The sequence below is a fragment of the Alexandromys fortis genome, unplaced genomic scaffold, assembly GCF_014885135.2.
Source record: "Alexandromys fortis isolate MF-2015 unplaced genomic scaffold, M_Fortis_MF-2015_v1.1 scaffold_3, whole genome shotgun sequence".
NCBI lineage: Eukaryota > Metazoa > Chordata > Mammalia > Rodentia > Cricetidae > Alexandromys > Alexandromys fortis.
Window position 1 is genome coordinate 4,320,966 of NW_026067909.1, and position 13,045 is coordinate 4,334,010.

The 13,045-nt window shown below is 51.9% G+C and overlaps 1 protein-coding gene across 4 annotated transcripts in view; it reads left to right on the forward strand.

Annotated features, from left to right (window-relative positions):
* Nucleotides 1–13,045, forward strand: part of Ptpre (protein tyrosine phosphatase receptor type E) — a 144,448-nt gene that overhangs the window by 112,678 nt on the left and 18,725 nt on the right. For all 4 annotated transcript variants that reach the window (XM_050137189.1, XM_050137185.1, XM_050137186.1 and 1 more), the window contains 5 exons: nt 4,390–4,480; nt 8,435–8,511; nt 9,195–9,231; nt 10,403–10,500; nt 12,879–12,998. In XM_050137189.1, coding sequence (XP_049993146.1) covers nt 4,390–4,480; nt 8,435–8,511; nt 9,195–9,231; nt 10,403–10,500; nt 12,879–12,998 — 423 coding nt within the window. The remainder of the gene's footprint in view (nt 1–4,389; nt 4,481–8,434; nt 8,512–9,194; nt 9,232–10,402; nt 10,501–12,878; nt 12,999–13,045) is intronic.

A 13,045-nucleotide genomic window follows, 5' to 3' on the forward strand; every position in this document is an offset into this window, starting at 1 on the left:
GAACAGAACCCAGGTCTTCTACAAGAGAAAGTGCTCTCTCAATCTCTCAGCCATCACCCAGGCCCAAGTTGTTCATCTTTTTTAATGTCTATGAGCTAAATTAGGCACGATGCATTGTCTTGGATACAAGGCTTCCACACTGTTGCTGTTTTGATGTGTTTTTGCTCAAGTCTTCACCCTGCGTGCAGGGCTGGGAGCTGAATGTTGGTCCTGAGCAAGCGTGGGTGTCCAGGGATGGCCGCCTGGGCCTGTCTCTGTCCCAGCGGTGTCACATCGGTTGTTCTGCTCCGGGTTACTCCCACCGCCAGCCACCAGCACCTGGGGATGGAGACTCTGGGGTAGCACACGCGTGAGCCTAGAGGAGGAGGTGTTCAGGCAGTGCAGTGTGGCTGTTTCCAGAGGTGGTGTGGACAGTGATGATGACCTGGCTTTTCACACAGAGATGCCTGGGGGGGACAGGGGGAGGCGCTGGGGCAAGGAACCACCCTTCACTTACTTTTCAGCATCGTACCCTCCCCTTTGTCTTGCTTCCCTTCTTATTGCTGCCAAGTGTGTTTTTCTCCTCCTCTTCTTCTTCTTCTTTTTTTAAAATTAGGTCATACTGAAAGATAGCACTCGAGCGCTGGTGTTTTGAAAATTTACAACTGAACGGCAGAAGTTAATTCTCATTTTCCAAAATAGCTGTCCCTCACGTTGCTGGTAGAAGCTTGTCCCGCCCTGTGGCTCCCACTTCCCCTTCCACTTCTGCTGTCCTGTGTGGGGTGCCAGTGACCTTGCTGCTAGTGGAGGGTCTGGGAGTAGGCCAGGAGCAGGATGAGGTAGCTGAGGGACTTGGCTTAGGTGCAGAACTCAAGAGGACACGAAAAGCACCGTCGCTAAGACTTGCCATGACTTGATAACTTCTTTAAAATAGCAAAACAAGGAGAGAGACAGCTGCACCAGCCTGAGCACAATCAAGAGAGAATGACGTCAGTGAACATCCCCATTGCCCGGGACCCCACAACGGGCTGTACCATGAGGTTATGGATCCCACCACTTATTTAAAAGTTTGATGTTTTCACCCTTATGAATTTTGAACATTAAGTTAGCTTTTTAGAGGAGATATTTCTGGGCTAAGATGGCTCAACAGATAAAAGCCCTTGCCACCAAGCCTGACAGCCTGAGTCCAATCCCAGAAACCCACATGGTGGCAGGAGAGGACCGATTTGTGACAATGGTCTTCTGACCTTCACATTCATGCCATGGCAGGCACGTGTGCACACAGGCGTGCATGCGCAAACGAATAATTATAATCTCAAAACTGTAAGAAGAAAACACGATAGAAAAGATGTTGCCTCGAGGGCTCGTTTCTGCTGATTCTTGGCTTCTTTGGGAGCCTTGTAAATTTTATACCCTAAACAAAGTCTTCCCCACTCCTGTCCCTCCCAGCCTGCCTCTGTGTAGTCCTCGGCTGTGCAGAGTCCCCCTGCCTGGCAACGGGCTGCTAGAGATACAGTGGTGGTGTAGAGTGTATGCAGCCTGCCCCTCTCTCCAGTGGAGAACGGCCACGGCCATACCTCTGCGACATCTCTCTTCTGCCCAGATCAGCCGCTCTGGTTCTTAGAGAACACATTAAAGTTGTGTTTCCCTATCCTCCTCCCTTTCTCTGGTCTGATGGCCCCTTCCAAAGGTCCTGGGGCGAGGGGGGGGGGAATCTGAGTGAGTCTCAACATGTGTCTGGACATTGCCGTACTGCCAAGTCCACGGTCAGGGGAACATGAACTTGGGGATAAGAAGGGGTTTGTTTGACCTTGGGATCATCAATCAGTACAGCTTGCCTAAGTGTTTGTCTAGGCCTGGAAGACTTGGAATGTTTTCTAAACCTCTACCTCAGTTTACTTCTCTGTGAAATAGGGTTTTCCCTGCCCTATGGGACTTTGGTAACACATAAAAAAATAAGTAACAGGTAACACATGGATGAGATGCTATCTGCTAGTTCTTCCTGGAGAGGGCAGATCTCTATCCTCTTCCCAGTTCCTGAATTCAATCCTAGAAAAGGAGGCCTCTGTGCAGGGAAAACCCTTCTCTCGGGAGCATCTTCCCCTCTGTGTCCCAGCAAGCTGTGTAAAACTATGGGCCTGGGACCTACCCTATGAAATACATACAAAGGGGGGTGTTTTCTGTTTTGTTTTTACAACACAACCACAAACCAGAGCCATCCCCTGATGCTGATAAAGCAAAGCAGACCTCCCACAGAATGCGCAGAGGATCACTGTAGGCTGAACATCTCCAGGCCCTCCTCCCTGGGGTACCAGGCAGCCGAGAACCGTGGTCCTGGGTAGCTTGACCGCGGGGAAAACATACTGGGCCCAATCTGCGCAGAGAACTGTTCAGCTTTCTTGGATCTGGAGGACACAGAGAACTTTGCCTGGTTCTGCCCACCTCCCCTAGTCCTGTCCTCTGGGAGCCTGGGGGTGGGGGGACACAGTGGACCACCTCATCTCTTTGTCCCAGCCCTCAAGGCCACACAACTGTGGAAAGGGTGGCCAGAGCCTGATTCCTCTTTCCACTCAGGCTTCGTCGGCCACTGCATTGCAGTCACTTTGCCTCCCTTCACTTTATCCAGTTTGTCGTTTTGAATAGGCTTTATTTTTAGAGCAGTTTCAAGTACACAGAAAAATTACATACACACTGGAGATGTGTACCCTGTCTCTCCCTCAGAGCAGGTCCCTCTGTCGTGGGCCGCCGGCGGGGGAACGCTCCATTTGTTACAATTAATAATCGCTGCTGGCGGTGCTATTGCTGAGCTCCGAGGATCTGCTCATGTTGTGGGGGTTTGCCAGCTGCAGGGTTTCATGTGCCACTGTAACTGGGTTTTGTGTCCAGGGCTGAAACCTTTTGAGAAAGCCCTGGGCTGTCATGGCAAATGCAGCATCCAGCGAGAGCCAAGGAGGTAGTGCCAGGCCAGCCCTGGTGGTGAATCAGAGCTCAGACACCTGAGTGTTCATAGCTGGGGACCAAGCTGAGAACTCCTCATTGGGATGGCTAGGATGACCTCTGACTGGTCCCTCCACGCTGAGCCAGGCAAAGCCTCTGCCTGTGGCTATGAACTGTGGCGGCCCCAGAACAGAGAAGGGGGTGCCCTGCAGCATCCTGAGGTAAGCCCCTGCGGAGAGCTGAGCTGGCCACTGAAGACACTCCTGCCTGCTAGAGGGAGGTCAGGGCCCTGACCCAAATGAGAGCAATCCCAGGCCATCATGGCTGTCATCTGAGGCTATTCTATGAAGCCAGTCCCCCGCTCCAGGGGACTTCGAGCAGACCCTGTAAACAGGAAAGCTCATGTTCCCCATGCTTGATAAGGGAGTCCCTCCGGGTCTGACCACCTCTTCAGCCAAATGATACTGAGCCCGTCTCCAGCCACTCTTCCTTGGGTCTGGCCCCATGTCATTGACTCGTAGGCTAGCTGTGAGGGGAGGCAGAGGCGTGCATTTTCTCTGTGCCTGATTCATTACAAACACTCAGTAAGTAGGAACGCTTCTTCCTTGGAGCCCAGTCCTAGGACCTAGTTGGTCCTGGATCCAGCGGAGTCAGGTTTAATGTAGACGGGTATGACCAAGTACACAGTGCTCCTCACCCTGCCTCATCTGAGTCTGAGGAGGAGCCCAGAAGCAAGCAAGAGGCGAACAAGTAGAGGTAACCAAAAATCAGAGGCAGGGTGGCTTCGGTGGTAGAAGGAACTAGAAACCCATATGGCCACTTCCATCCCAGATGTGGTGGCTTCTCAGCGACAGCATCCCAGCTAAGCGAAACTTCCGTTTCACACTGACACGCCTCAGCTGGGCTGCCGAGGTCGCTAAGGTGATGCATTTGGAGGCTCAAAGAGCCCCAAACTCCTAGCTGCGGAATCTGGGGACTGGAGGGTGGGGGCTGGGAGAATCAGCATTTCTAGGGAGCTTCTAGGCCCAACCCTGCTGACCTGACCTGACCCAATCCACAGAGATGTCTGAGTCCTAAGCATGGCGCGGGCTGTGTCTACAGTGCCTTTCCAGGATCCATTTCCTCCTCAACTGCAGCTTAGGCCAGGGTCTCAGCACCCTCTTCTTGGTAGTCTTTGCTTCTCTGACCCCTGCACCAGGACCCCTTTGGGATCAGTTCACTTGTACCCAAGGAATCCCCTCCTGGGCTAAAATCTGTATGGACTGGGGCATGATGGGATTGCGATGTGAGTGAATTCCTGACCTCGCAAAGCTTAGGGGAGAGCTCATTGTCTGCTCAGTGTCTAGTGTGAGGCCTGAGGAAAGACATGAGTGATGGACAGATGGTAGTTTAATTCCTGGGATTGGTAGGGAAGTTGACAGGAACCTGGGTTTAGATTCAACAATGTTCACTCTGTTCTCCGTTTCCTTCCAGTCGTTGCCATCTGGACACATACAAGGGACGTTTGATCTAGCAAATAAAGAAGAAAACAGAGAAAAGAACAGATATCCCAACATTCTTCCCAGTAAGACTTTGTTGTTGTTGTTGTTGTTTATTCTTTGTCTTTGCATGGTCTATGACATGCGGATTACACTTGGCAGCTTGCTGGTGACCATGTGCTCAGTGCTCGTCCCAGGGAATCCAGGGCCACACTGTCTGGAGGGCCTATTTCCCTGCACGGGGCGTGGGTGTCTTGGTTGCTGTTGACTGCGCTGGTTGCTAAGCATACAGGAAGCAAGCTGGGCAGGAATGCTCCCCACAGGCTTGGGCACCAATGGGCCAGGCCTCTCCTGCCAGATTCACTCCTGGACACCAGTCTAGGCCTGTTGGTGGCCTCAAGCAGCACTTTCCTTCATAGTCGGTGTTTGAGGCTTACCTGGAGCAATTCTCCAACGTGCTCTATAGTCCAGAACCTAAGACCAAAGCGGTAGAATGCAAAGCCCACATGGGTTTGGCACCCTTGAAAGAAGGCTTAACAGACCTTTCTCTAACCTCAGCTGCAGACAGTAACCGTGAGCTGGGGAGCGTGGTTGCCCAGGAAGTGTCAGAGTTAGGGTGCAGGCTGCTGTGGGCTGGGCCTCTGTTGTGACCTGCTGTAGCTGGCGGAGCCTGGTCCTGGGGTGACTGTCTCAGCCGCCAGGACAAACCCTGCATGTTCCCAGCTGCCTTTTCAAAAGCTGGCCCTGGAGGAAAGGCAATCTGCAGGCCTCCCCCCTCCCACCTCCCTGAACCACAGCTTTACCCTTCAGGCCCACAGAAGAGAAGCCACAAACAACTCCACAAAGCTCAGGCTGGCATCCTGAACAAAGGCCTCCTGCTGGTGCCAGAGGCCCTTGCTCTTGAGGAGTGCCTGGTGGGGACAGGGAGCTGGCCATAATCAGCTTCAGTGTGCTGTATGTACGCAAAACTGGGACCTGTCTAATATATGATCTAGATTTCTAGTACTTTCTGGAGGTGGCGGTTCCCAGCTGTCCATCCGCAAGCTTTTTAAGTCATTTCTGTAAAACCTGCCACCTAGAGCTTGACAAACTGCTGCTTGTCAAGGCCGAGGGAAGGGGAAGTAGTTGTATGGCAAGGCTGAGAGGGTTGCTTGTCCTAAGTTTAGACTCTGGATACAGTGGCTTTACTGCTGAGTGGGTTGTGGAATCCGAGGAAGAAGGGGACCCTTGCTGTGGCTCAGGAGCTCCAAGGTAAGAAAGGCCACAGCAAGAGGGTGTCAGGCTCTTCAGAGTGGCGTGTGTTCCCTGATAATTGAGATGTTCAAAGATCAGTTTTGGCTTCTAGTTTAATGCTTCACCCTTCTTGATGAGTTAAATTTATGCCTTGATTTAGTCCTCGTGTGTTTGGGACTATAGGTTAAATTAGATCCTAGGGTCATGGTGGGCTTTACAGAAGTCTCATATAAACCTTGGGCATGGAGCTGCTACCTCCAGAGAGTGCTAGAAATCTAGCCTCGGGTCATCTATCAGACAGGTCACACAGCTCCTTGTGCCTCAGAGCTAAGGACATTCAGGGCATCTTACCAAACTTTCTCTCTCAGTCATTAAGCCTGCTGTCTTCCAAAGCTAACACTTACAGTCTTACCCAAGAATGTTTCTGAGACAGAGGTAGCAGCTCACACCTATAGTCCCAGCAGCCCCTAGGCTGAGGCAGGAAACTCTCCAAATAGAGGCCAGCCTGAGCTACATAGCAAGGGAGACCCTGTCTCAGAAAAGATTTAAAAAAGAAAAGAAAAGGATGAGAGAAGAAACAAGGATGGGAGGGAGAAAGGGAGAGAGAAAAGAAAAGAGACAGATGACAGACAGACAGACAGACAGAGGAGTTCTAGTTTCTGCTGAGAGCTCAGGACACTGAATCAGGGTCCAGCTCCTGCCACAGGAATAGGTGGAGCTCTCAGCTCACCGAGGACTCACACAGGCTGGGTGCCCTTCCAAACTCTTTCTGCTACATACAAGGCAGGGTTGCCGTACAGAAGGAAATCAGCCTGCCCTCTCCCCATGTGGAAGTACGGCAGCACTGTAAACTGTCCAGTTCAATGTCCCCCAGAAGTTCCTTTGCTCTTGCTCCAGGGTGAGGGCCGGCCTCAGCCCTCCTCTCCAGGAGTAACACCTGACTTGGGGTGCTGACAGCTACCCAGGATTGGGGGGCATGGTGTGTTTACCAAGAGTGGTAAGCTCTTCATTGTCGACTTGAGTTTCCTACAGCATGGAAACACCGTGCCTGACAAGGACCAATCGTGGCACCTGGTTAAGGAGAGACATACCTGGTTATATGGAATGGCAGGTCCTGCTGGGGCAAGACAGTGGGCTGGATACCATGGAGTCAGATTACGACCTGCAAGGGGGGATGGGAGGACCCCGTGCCCACAGCTCTAGGTGTCCCTTGCCTCTCTTAGTGTATCCCAAGCCAGGGTAGACTGGCAGTAGGTTCAGAGATGCCCCTGGGCTGGAGTGCAGTGTGGGCCGTGGCCTGGGAATCCCCAAAATGGAGTCAAGTGCTCTGTGTCCAGAGGCTAGGCTCATGCCTGCGGGGACTCTCCGAAGCCAGCAGCTTGATGGCCCTCTGCTGGAAGCGTGCCAGTGCTCATAATTTTAGAAAGTGATGTTTTGACAGCCAAGTGTGACTTTTCAGGATTAAGAAGCAGGAAGCGCTTAGAAGCTGTGAGAGAATCAGTCCGCGCAGATGCTATTTTTTGGCCTGTGTTTCCGTAACTGTTCCACGGCGTGAGGCATTCTAAATTCTCTTCAGCCAGTGCGGTATGTGCCGTACCACAGCCGCTTCCATCCCGAGGCCCCGAGCCCCTGAGCAGGAGTGTCTAGATGGGTGGCAGTGGATTTGGGGTTTGTCATCGTGTCCCCCGATCTGTGCCCTCCCCTCCTCTGCCCAGAGCAGGACAGATGCAGCTCAGCAATGAAACTCAGTCAGAGAGTCTGAGGTAGCACACACAGCCCAGCCAACACCCTTCTGTGTCAAGTGGGCCCCAGCAAAGGCCAAGCTAGCCTGGAACTCTCAACGTGCCTGCCTCGGCCTCCTCAGTGCTGGGACTACAGTCCTTCCCGCATCGGTGGCAAAGTTTCTGTTGGAAGAAAGGGCTGTGGAGGAACTACGGCCACAGCTCCCTGGTGCATACATACATCACTGTGATACCCCACACCATCTCTATACCGCACCCGAATAGTCCACGATAACACATATCATACCACACACCTGAAAGCACACACCACACACACTACCTATACACGTTGTACCACACACCACACATAATAAACTCGTAATCGGCATGGCCTACCACAAAGCACATACTTAGCACACTGAAGCATATGTACATACCACACACGTATAACACGCAATACCACAAAAAAATACACACACCACACGCGTACAGCTCATATAACTCACAACACAGTACACATCATCCCACCATACAATATCATCCTCATACCATACAACACATCCTCAACACATAACACATGAATGTAACACACAAAACACAGCACCACAAATATGCATACACACATACACACACATCTCTGGCTACCCTCTCACTCTGGAAAATAGCCTGTTGAGTCAGCTGAACTCTCCGTCGTTGATAGTCCAACTCTGCGAGTGCCCTGCTTCCCCCTAGCCCTGGGGCAGATGGTGATGAATGGGTATTGAAGTTCAGAGACCCAAACCCTTTATCCCCTGGAGAACCTGAATGGAAAGACCTAGTTCTTCATCCTGAGATCACGCTATGTGCACCTGCAGTTGTTAACGCTTGGACCCACTGTGAGAACATGGTCACTTTGCTCCCTGCTGTTCTGCCCATATGATCATGGGGACACCTCTCCTCCTCCCTCCCCTGGCTGAGGCCCAGGCACCCCGCCCTGACCTCAAGGGAAGACCTGGTTATGTCCTTCCAGTAACTGACACTTGGATAAAGACACCCCGGGCCCCGGTAGCTCCTTGTCCTAACACCATGGGTTGCTTGCTTTCCCAGATGACCATTCCAGAGTGATTTTGAGCCAAGTGGACGGAGTCCCCTGCTCTGACTACATTAACGCATCCTACATAGATGTAAGTTGACTGCTTTCCTTTCCCCTGGCCTGACATGAAGCCGAAGCTGGGTGTTCAGGGGCTGGGTCTGCACTGTGATGTCTGGGTTTCTTCCTCTCTGATGCTGAGTGTGTGTGGTCACCACCCTTCGGGCAGTTTGGTCACACGGAGAGTGTGAGGCCACCATGCTTTCTCAGCTTGCATCTTCACCAGAAGTCACAAGGATAACAGTTCTGGGAGGGATAATGACTACTAAGGTGTTCAGTCCAGTTCCTTATAGCGCTGATGAACCACAACCAGCCAAATGCACTGGACTAGACAAACCACAATAGGCTATGAAATTGATTTAGGGTTTTTTTTTTTGAAATACCATTTAAGGTTTTAAATTTCTTACTTAAAATATAAAGAAATCAAAGAATTTGTATATAATATACGAGCCCAACTAGAAATATAAACGTGTGTATATCTGCTTGTGTGTGTGTGTAGAAAAACAAGCAAGCAAAGAAAGAACAATAGTGAAGGCCTAGGGAAAACAGTACCTGTTATCTCTGAGCTTGCTGGTGGGTTTTGTTTTCGTATTACTCTTTTCTGTTTTCTACACTCTATGGGGTGAATCTCCCCCCAACCCCGCCCTTCTATGAACAAAGTGGTCCCCTGGGCAAAGATAGTCCTGGATAATTACAGGTCTGACTTCATTTTTCTAGGGTTACAAAGAAAAGAACAAATTCATAGCAGCTCAAGGTAAGCAAGCTTTCGACTTAGTCCATGTCTGCTCAGTATTTTTACACAGTCACTCCAGTATCTAACTGCCAGCCATGCCAACGATTCACATTGGTTTTTCACGTGTGCGTACCCCTGTGTCTCTGTGTCAGATGCCCATGCTGTGTTCCCCTCTGTGACTTTAAGGCACATGCAAGGACCTCTGGTTGCCCTTCACCAGCCTAGACTCACATTCAGTATGTGACTTTGACTTCCCTCATATGCTTGAACTCCAAAAGGCTCCTACTTCAGTTGGGGGAGGGGGGATGGAATGGAGGGGCTTTTAGATCAAGGGCAGAGCCAGTGAGGGGAGGATAGGGTTGATTAGAACAAGGTCATAGCTGCCATGGCTTAGCCACAAAGTCACGTCTTCACCCTCGGACCTAGTCCCATCCTGTGCTTAGAGAACCTTCTAGTCAGCCAAAGGCTATCTTTCCAGGAGGGCTCCGCAATTCCCCAGGGATCAGTGAAGCTGAAATGACACTTCCCCTCCCCCTCCTCTTAGGCTAGATTCCCTAGAAATAGAAACACTCGTTATACACAGGGGACCGCGCGTGCCCCTCTGTAAATGAGAGAGAATAATCTGTCAAACGTTGGTGGAAACATGAAAAAAAGGCCTGCATTTCTGTCCTAAGCACCAGCTTGCCAAAGAAGCATTTCTTTATCTCCCAAGCTTCTCCTCCTGAGCATAGAACTCTTAGCCTTAGGGTCGCGCAATAGCTGTTATAACCCTAGGCACTGTGTCATGTTCAGACAGGAAGTGGACAAAGGGCAGAGGAGTTTCTTCTTTTTCCTGATCTCTCTCTCTCTCTCTCCCTGCCCCTTCCCTCCCAGCCCCTCAGGACACGCACTCACTCCCACACATTCACATTCCAGTTTGTCTGGAGGGGCCTGTGACTCTGAGGGACTCCAGTATGTGGTGGCTTCCATTTACTATGACAAGCAGAATAGAGATGGCCCTCGACAGTCCTCTGGGCTACTCTTTCTTTGTCTGTGAGTCAACATGGCCACCCAGACTCTGCTGGACTGCACAGCCAGCTTCCAGGTTGCAGGGCCTGTCTTGTGCCTGGGGAGGGTGTAAGCCATCAAGGCTGAACTCACTGGGTGAGCTTAGATGTAACGCCTCCATGCTGACCCTCCCCTCTGCACACAGGCCCCAAGCAGGAGACAGTGAATGACTTCTGGAGGATGGTCTGGGAGCAGAAGTCAGCCACGATCGTCATGTTGACGAACCTGAAGGAGAGGAAGGAGGTAAGCTGCCCTGCACAGACCCTGTAGCCTTTCCCTATAGCCTGGCACTCACTAGGGAGGCCCTGACCCTCTGCATGGGCACCTCTCTTCCATCAGTGGGGGGGCAACAGTACTCAGGCCTTCCAGCACCCTATCTTGAAGTTAAATCTCCACCTTTCTATACCTCACTGTCCTGCTCCGACATAAGGAATCAGTTTCCCTTCTTTGTCCCGAGGATCGTCTTGGCCACCCGTAGCTCTAACCCCACTGGAGATAACAGACCTTACAGTGAAAGGCATGGGTGTGCTTCGCACCTGGTGGGCCTGGCTGCCAATGGACACCATTGCCTAGGCCTTTTCTAGACTAGAGCAATGGTCTCCAACAACAGGCTCATGGAAGGATGGCGTGTACACGATCAGCTAAGATTGAGAGGCACAGTTGCCTTGACTCTGGTAGTGTCTGCTGAGCCCGAATCTCCATCCCTAGTGCCAGGACCTGGCTCAGATGCCGGCTGGAAGGGCAAGCAAAAGAGCCCTGGGAGAGCTGTTGGCACAGAGTTGGCACAGAGCTCTTTTTCCAAGTGAAAGGGGAATTGGAAGCCTTAGGGAAGCCTTCTCAGATGGGGAGACCCAGCCAGTAGACTGTGCTTCTAGCATGTTCTAGCATGAAGGCCCAGCTTGGCAGACGGTATCTGCCTGCTGGGCTCCCACCCAAGGCCCTCTGCATGCGTTTCACTAGCCTAATCCTCACATGTGCTGAGGACATGGGCAGGGCCTACAGGGTTGGGATAGAACACCCAGTCTTGGGGTGCACAGGAGAACAAGGATGGGGCTCACTCAACAGTTAGCAGAGCACTCTGTCCCCAGGGCACCTAACTGGTGGGCTCTGTGCCCAGCAGCACAGGAAAAAGTCTTCAGTGTCCATTTCTAGTTCTCTGACCCAGCAGGGAGAAAACAGAGGGGACAGCGTGGGGGTTGCTGCTTCTTACTTCATGACCCCTACCACCCTTGCTCTCCTTTGTCACCAACGGAAAGAGTGACATGACAGAAACAGAGCTCTCGCCATTGGCTTCCTGCCTTGTGAGGGGAGACCCCCCCCATTCTGTAGAACTGAGCCTCATCAGAGCCCTCGCATCTCTGTGACCCACTGCCGACAGAGACCGTGCCTTCCCAGGGCTGCTTCTCCCAAAGGCCACCATTGTAGCCCTGAGCCGAGGCCGAGGATCTCTGTCCTGCTGTGTCGTGGTGGTGACATCCGTCTCGATCTCCCCAGGAGCCTCATGCTATATTTTCCTGGCCTTGTGACTCAGGGCCGCCTGTTGGTTTTCTCAGTTTCCACTACCTCAGATGGAGTCATTTCTCAAGAGAGTTCCTTTTCCTTGGTGGCTTTCATTGTGGTCTTCGTTTCCTGGGCAGTATATTGCAAAACCCAACTGGCATCTTGTGACCTAAGGAGGCCTGAGGGTAGGGCAGCCAAGAGTTCCCTGGGGTCTGAGACCCCTGTTCCTCTCTTTGGAGGAGGCTCTCCAGGAATAATTGCTTGAGAGTCTTGAGAGCCCCGGGGGACCAAGATTCACCCAGACCAGACATTTTCAGTGCCACTACAGGCCACGTTCAATGCCCTGTGACTGTAGGCCAGCTTAGATCAGGATACAGGGAGGGGTGATGTTTGTCCCCTAGTATTGTGACAAGGATGTTGGTCTCTGTTGTGCCAGGCATCTTTTACTTCAGGAGCATTTTGATCCTGGAGAACAGGCCAGTTTGCTATGTTATTCACTAGCCATTTCTAGGACAAGCCGTGAGGTGTCTGGAAGACTTGCTTAATTTTAGAGACGTCTCCGAGGAAGACATTGTACAGCTCTTTGTCCTCTAGGGTGGTTCCCATTGGCCCGCACGCTGTGCTGATGGACAGCTTACTGCCTGTTAGGGGCTTGGCTCAGGTAAAGAACAGCCTCTGTGGCCACGAGCACCCCATAGGTTCTCATGTTAGCGTGACCTTGTAATGGCATGCAGGGTGGCAAACATTAGTGGCCTGGCCAGAAGGAAACAAAGTGCTGGGCCCCAGGCAAATGCTCAGGGAGAGCATTCTGGGGGTATTGGGGCAAGGCTCACTCAGCCAGAGGGTTGCTGGGGTCAGGCTCCCTAGCTCTGAAGGAAACAGCTTTAGCATGGACAGGCATGGCTGGAGTAATAAGATGGGAGGGATGAGATGTTACTTGTCCAACCCCGAAACACTCTGGTTGGTCCCCAGTCACTTTTGCCACCGAGACACTCTTGCAGGGTATCCTCCCAGCTCCTGGGAAGCTGACTGCTGACCTGGGTCACCTGACTTTATGCAGCTAGTGGGAGGCCATGCCTCAGACTGTATCTTGATTCTTTGCCTTCCATTGCTCCTCACAGGAAAAGTGCTACCAGTACTGGCCAGACCAGGGCTGCTGGACCTATGGGAACATCCGTGTGTGCGTGGAGGATTGCGTGGTTCTGGTGGATTACACCATCCGCAAGTTCTGCATCCATCCGGTACTCATGAATGTCTCGTGTTGGCTTCTCGGGAGCTAGGTTGTTGG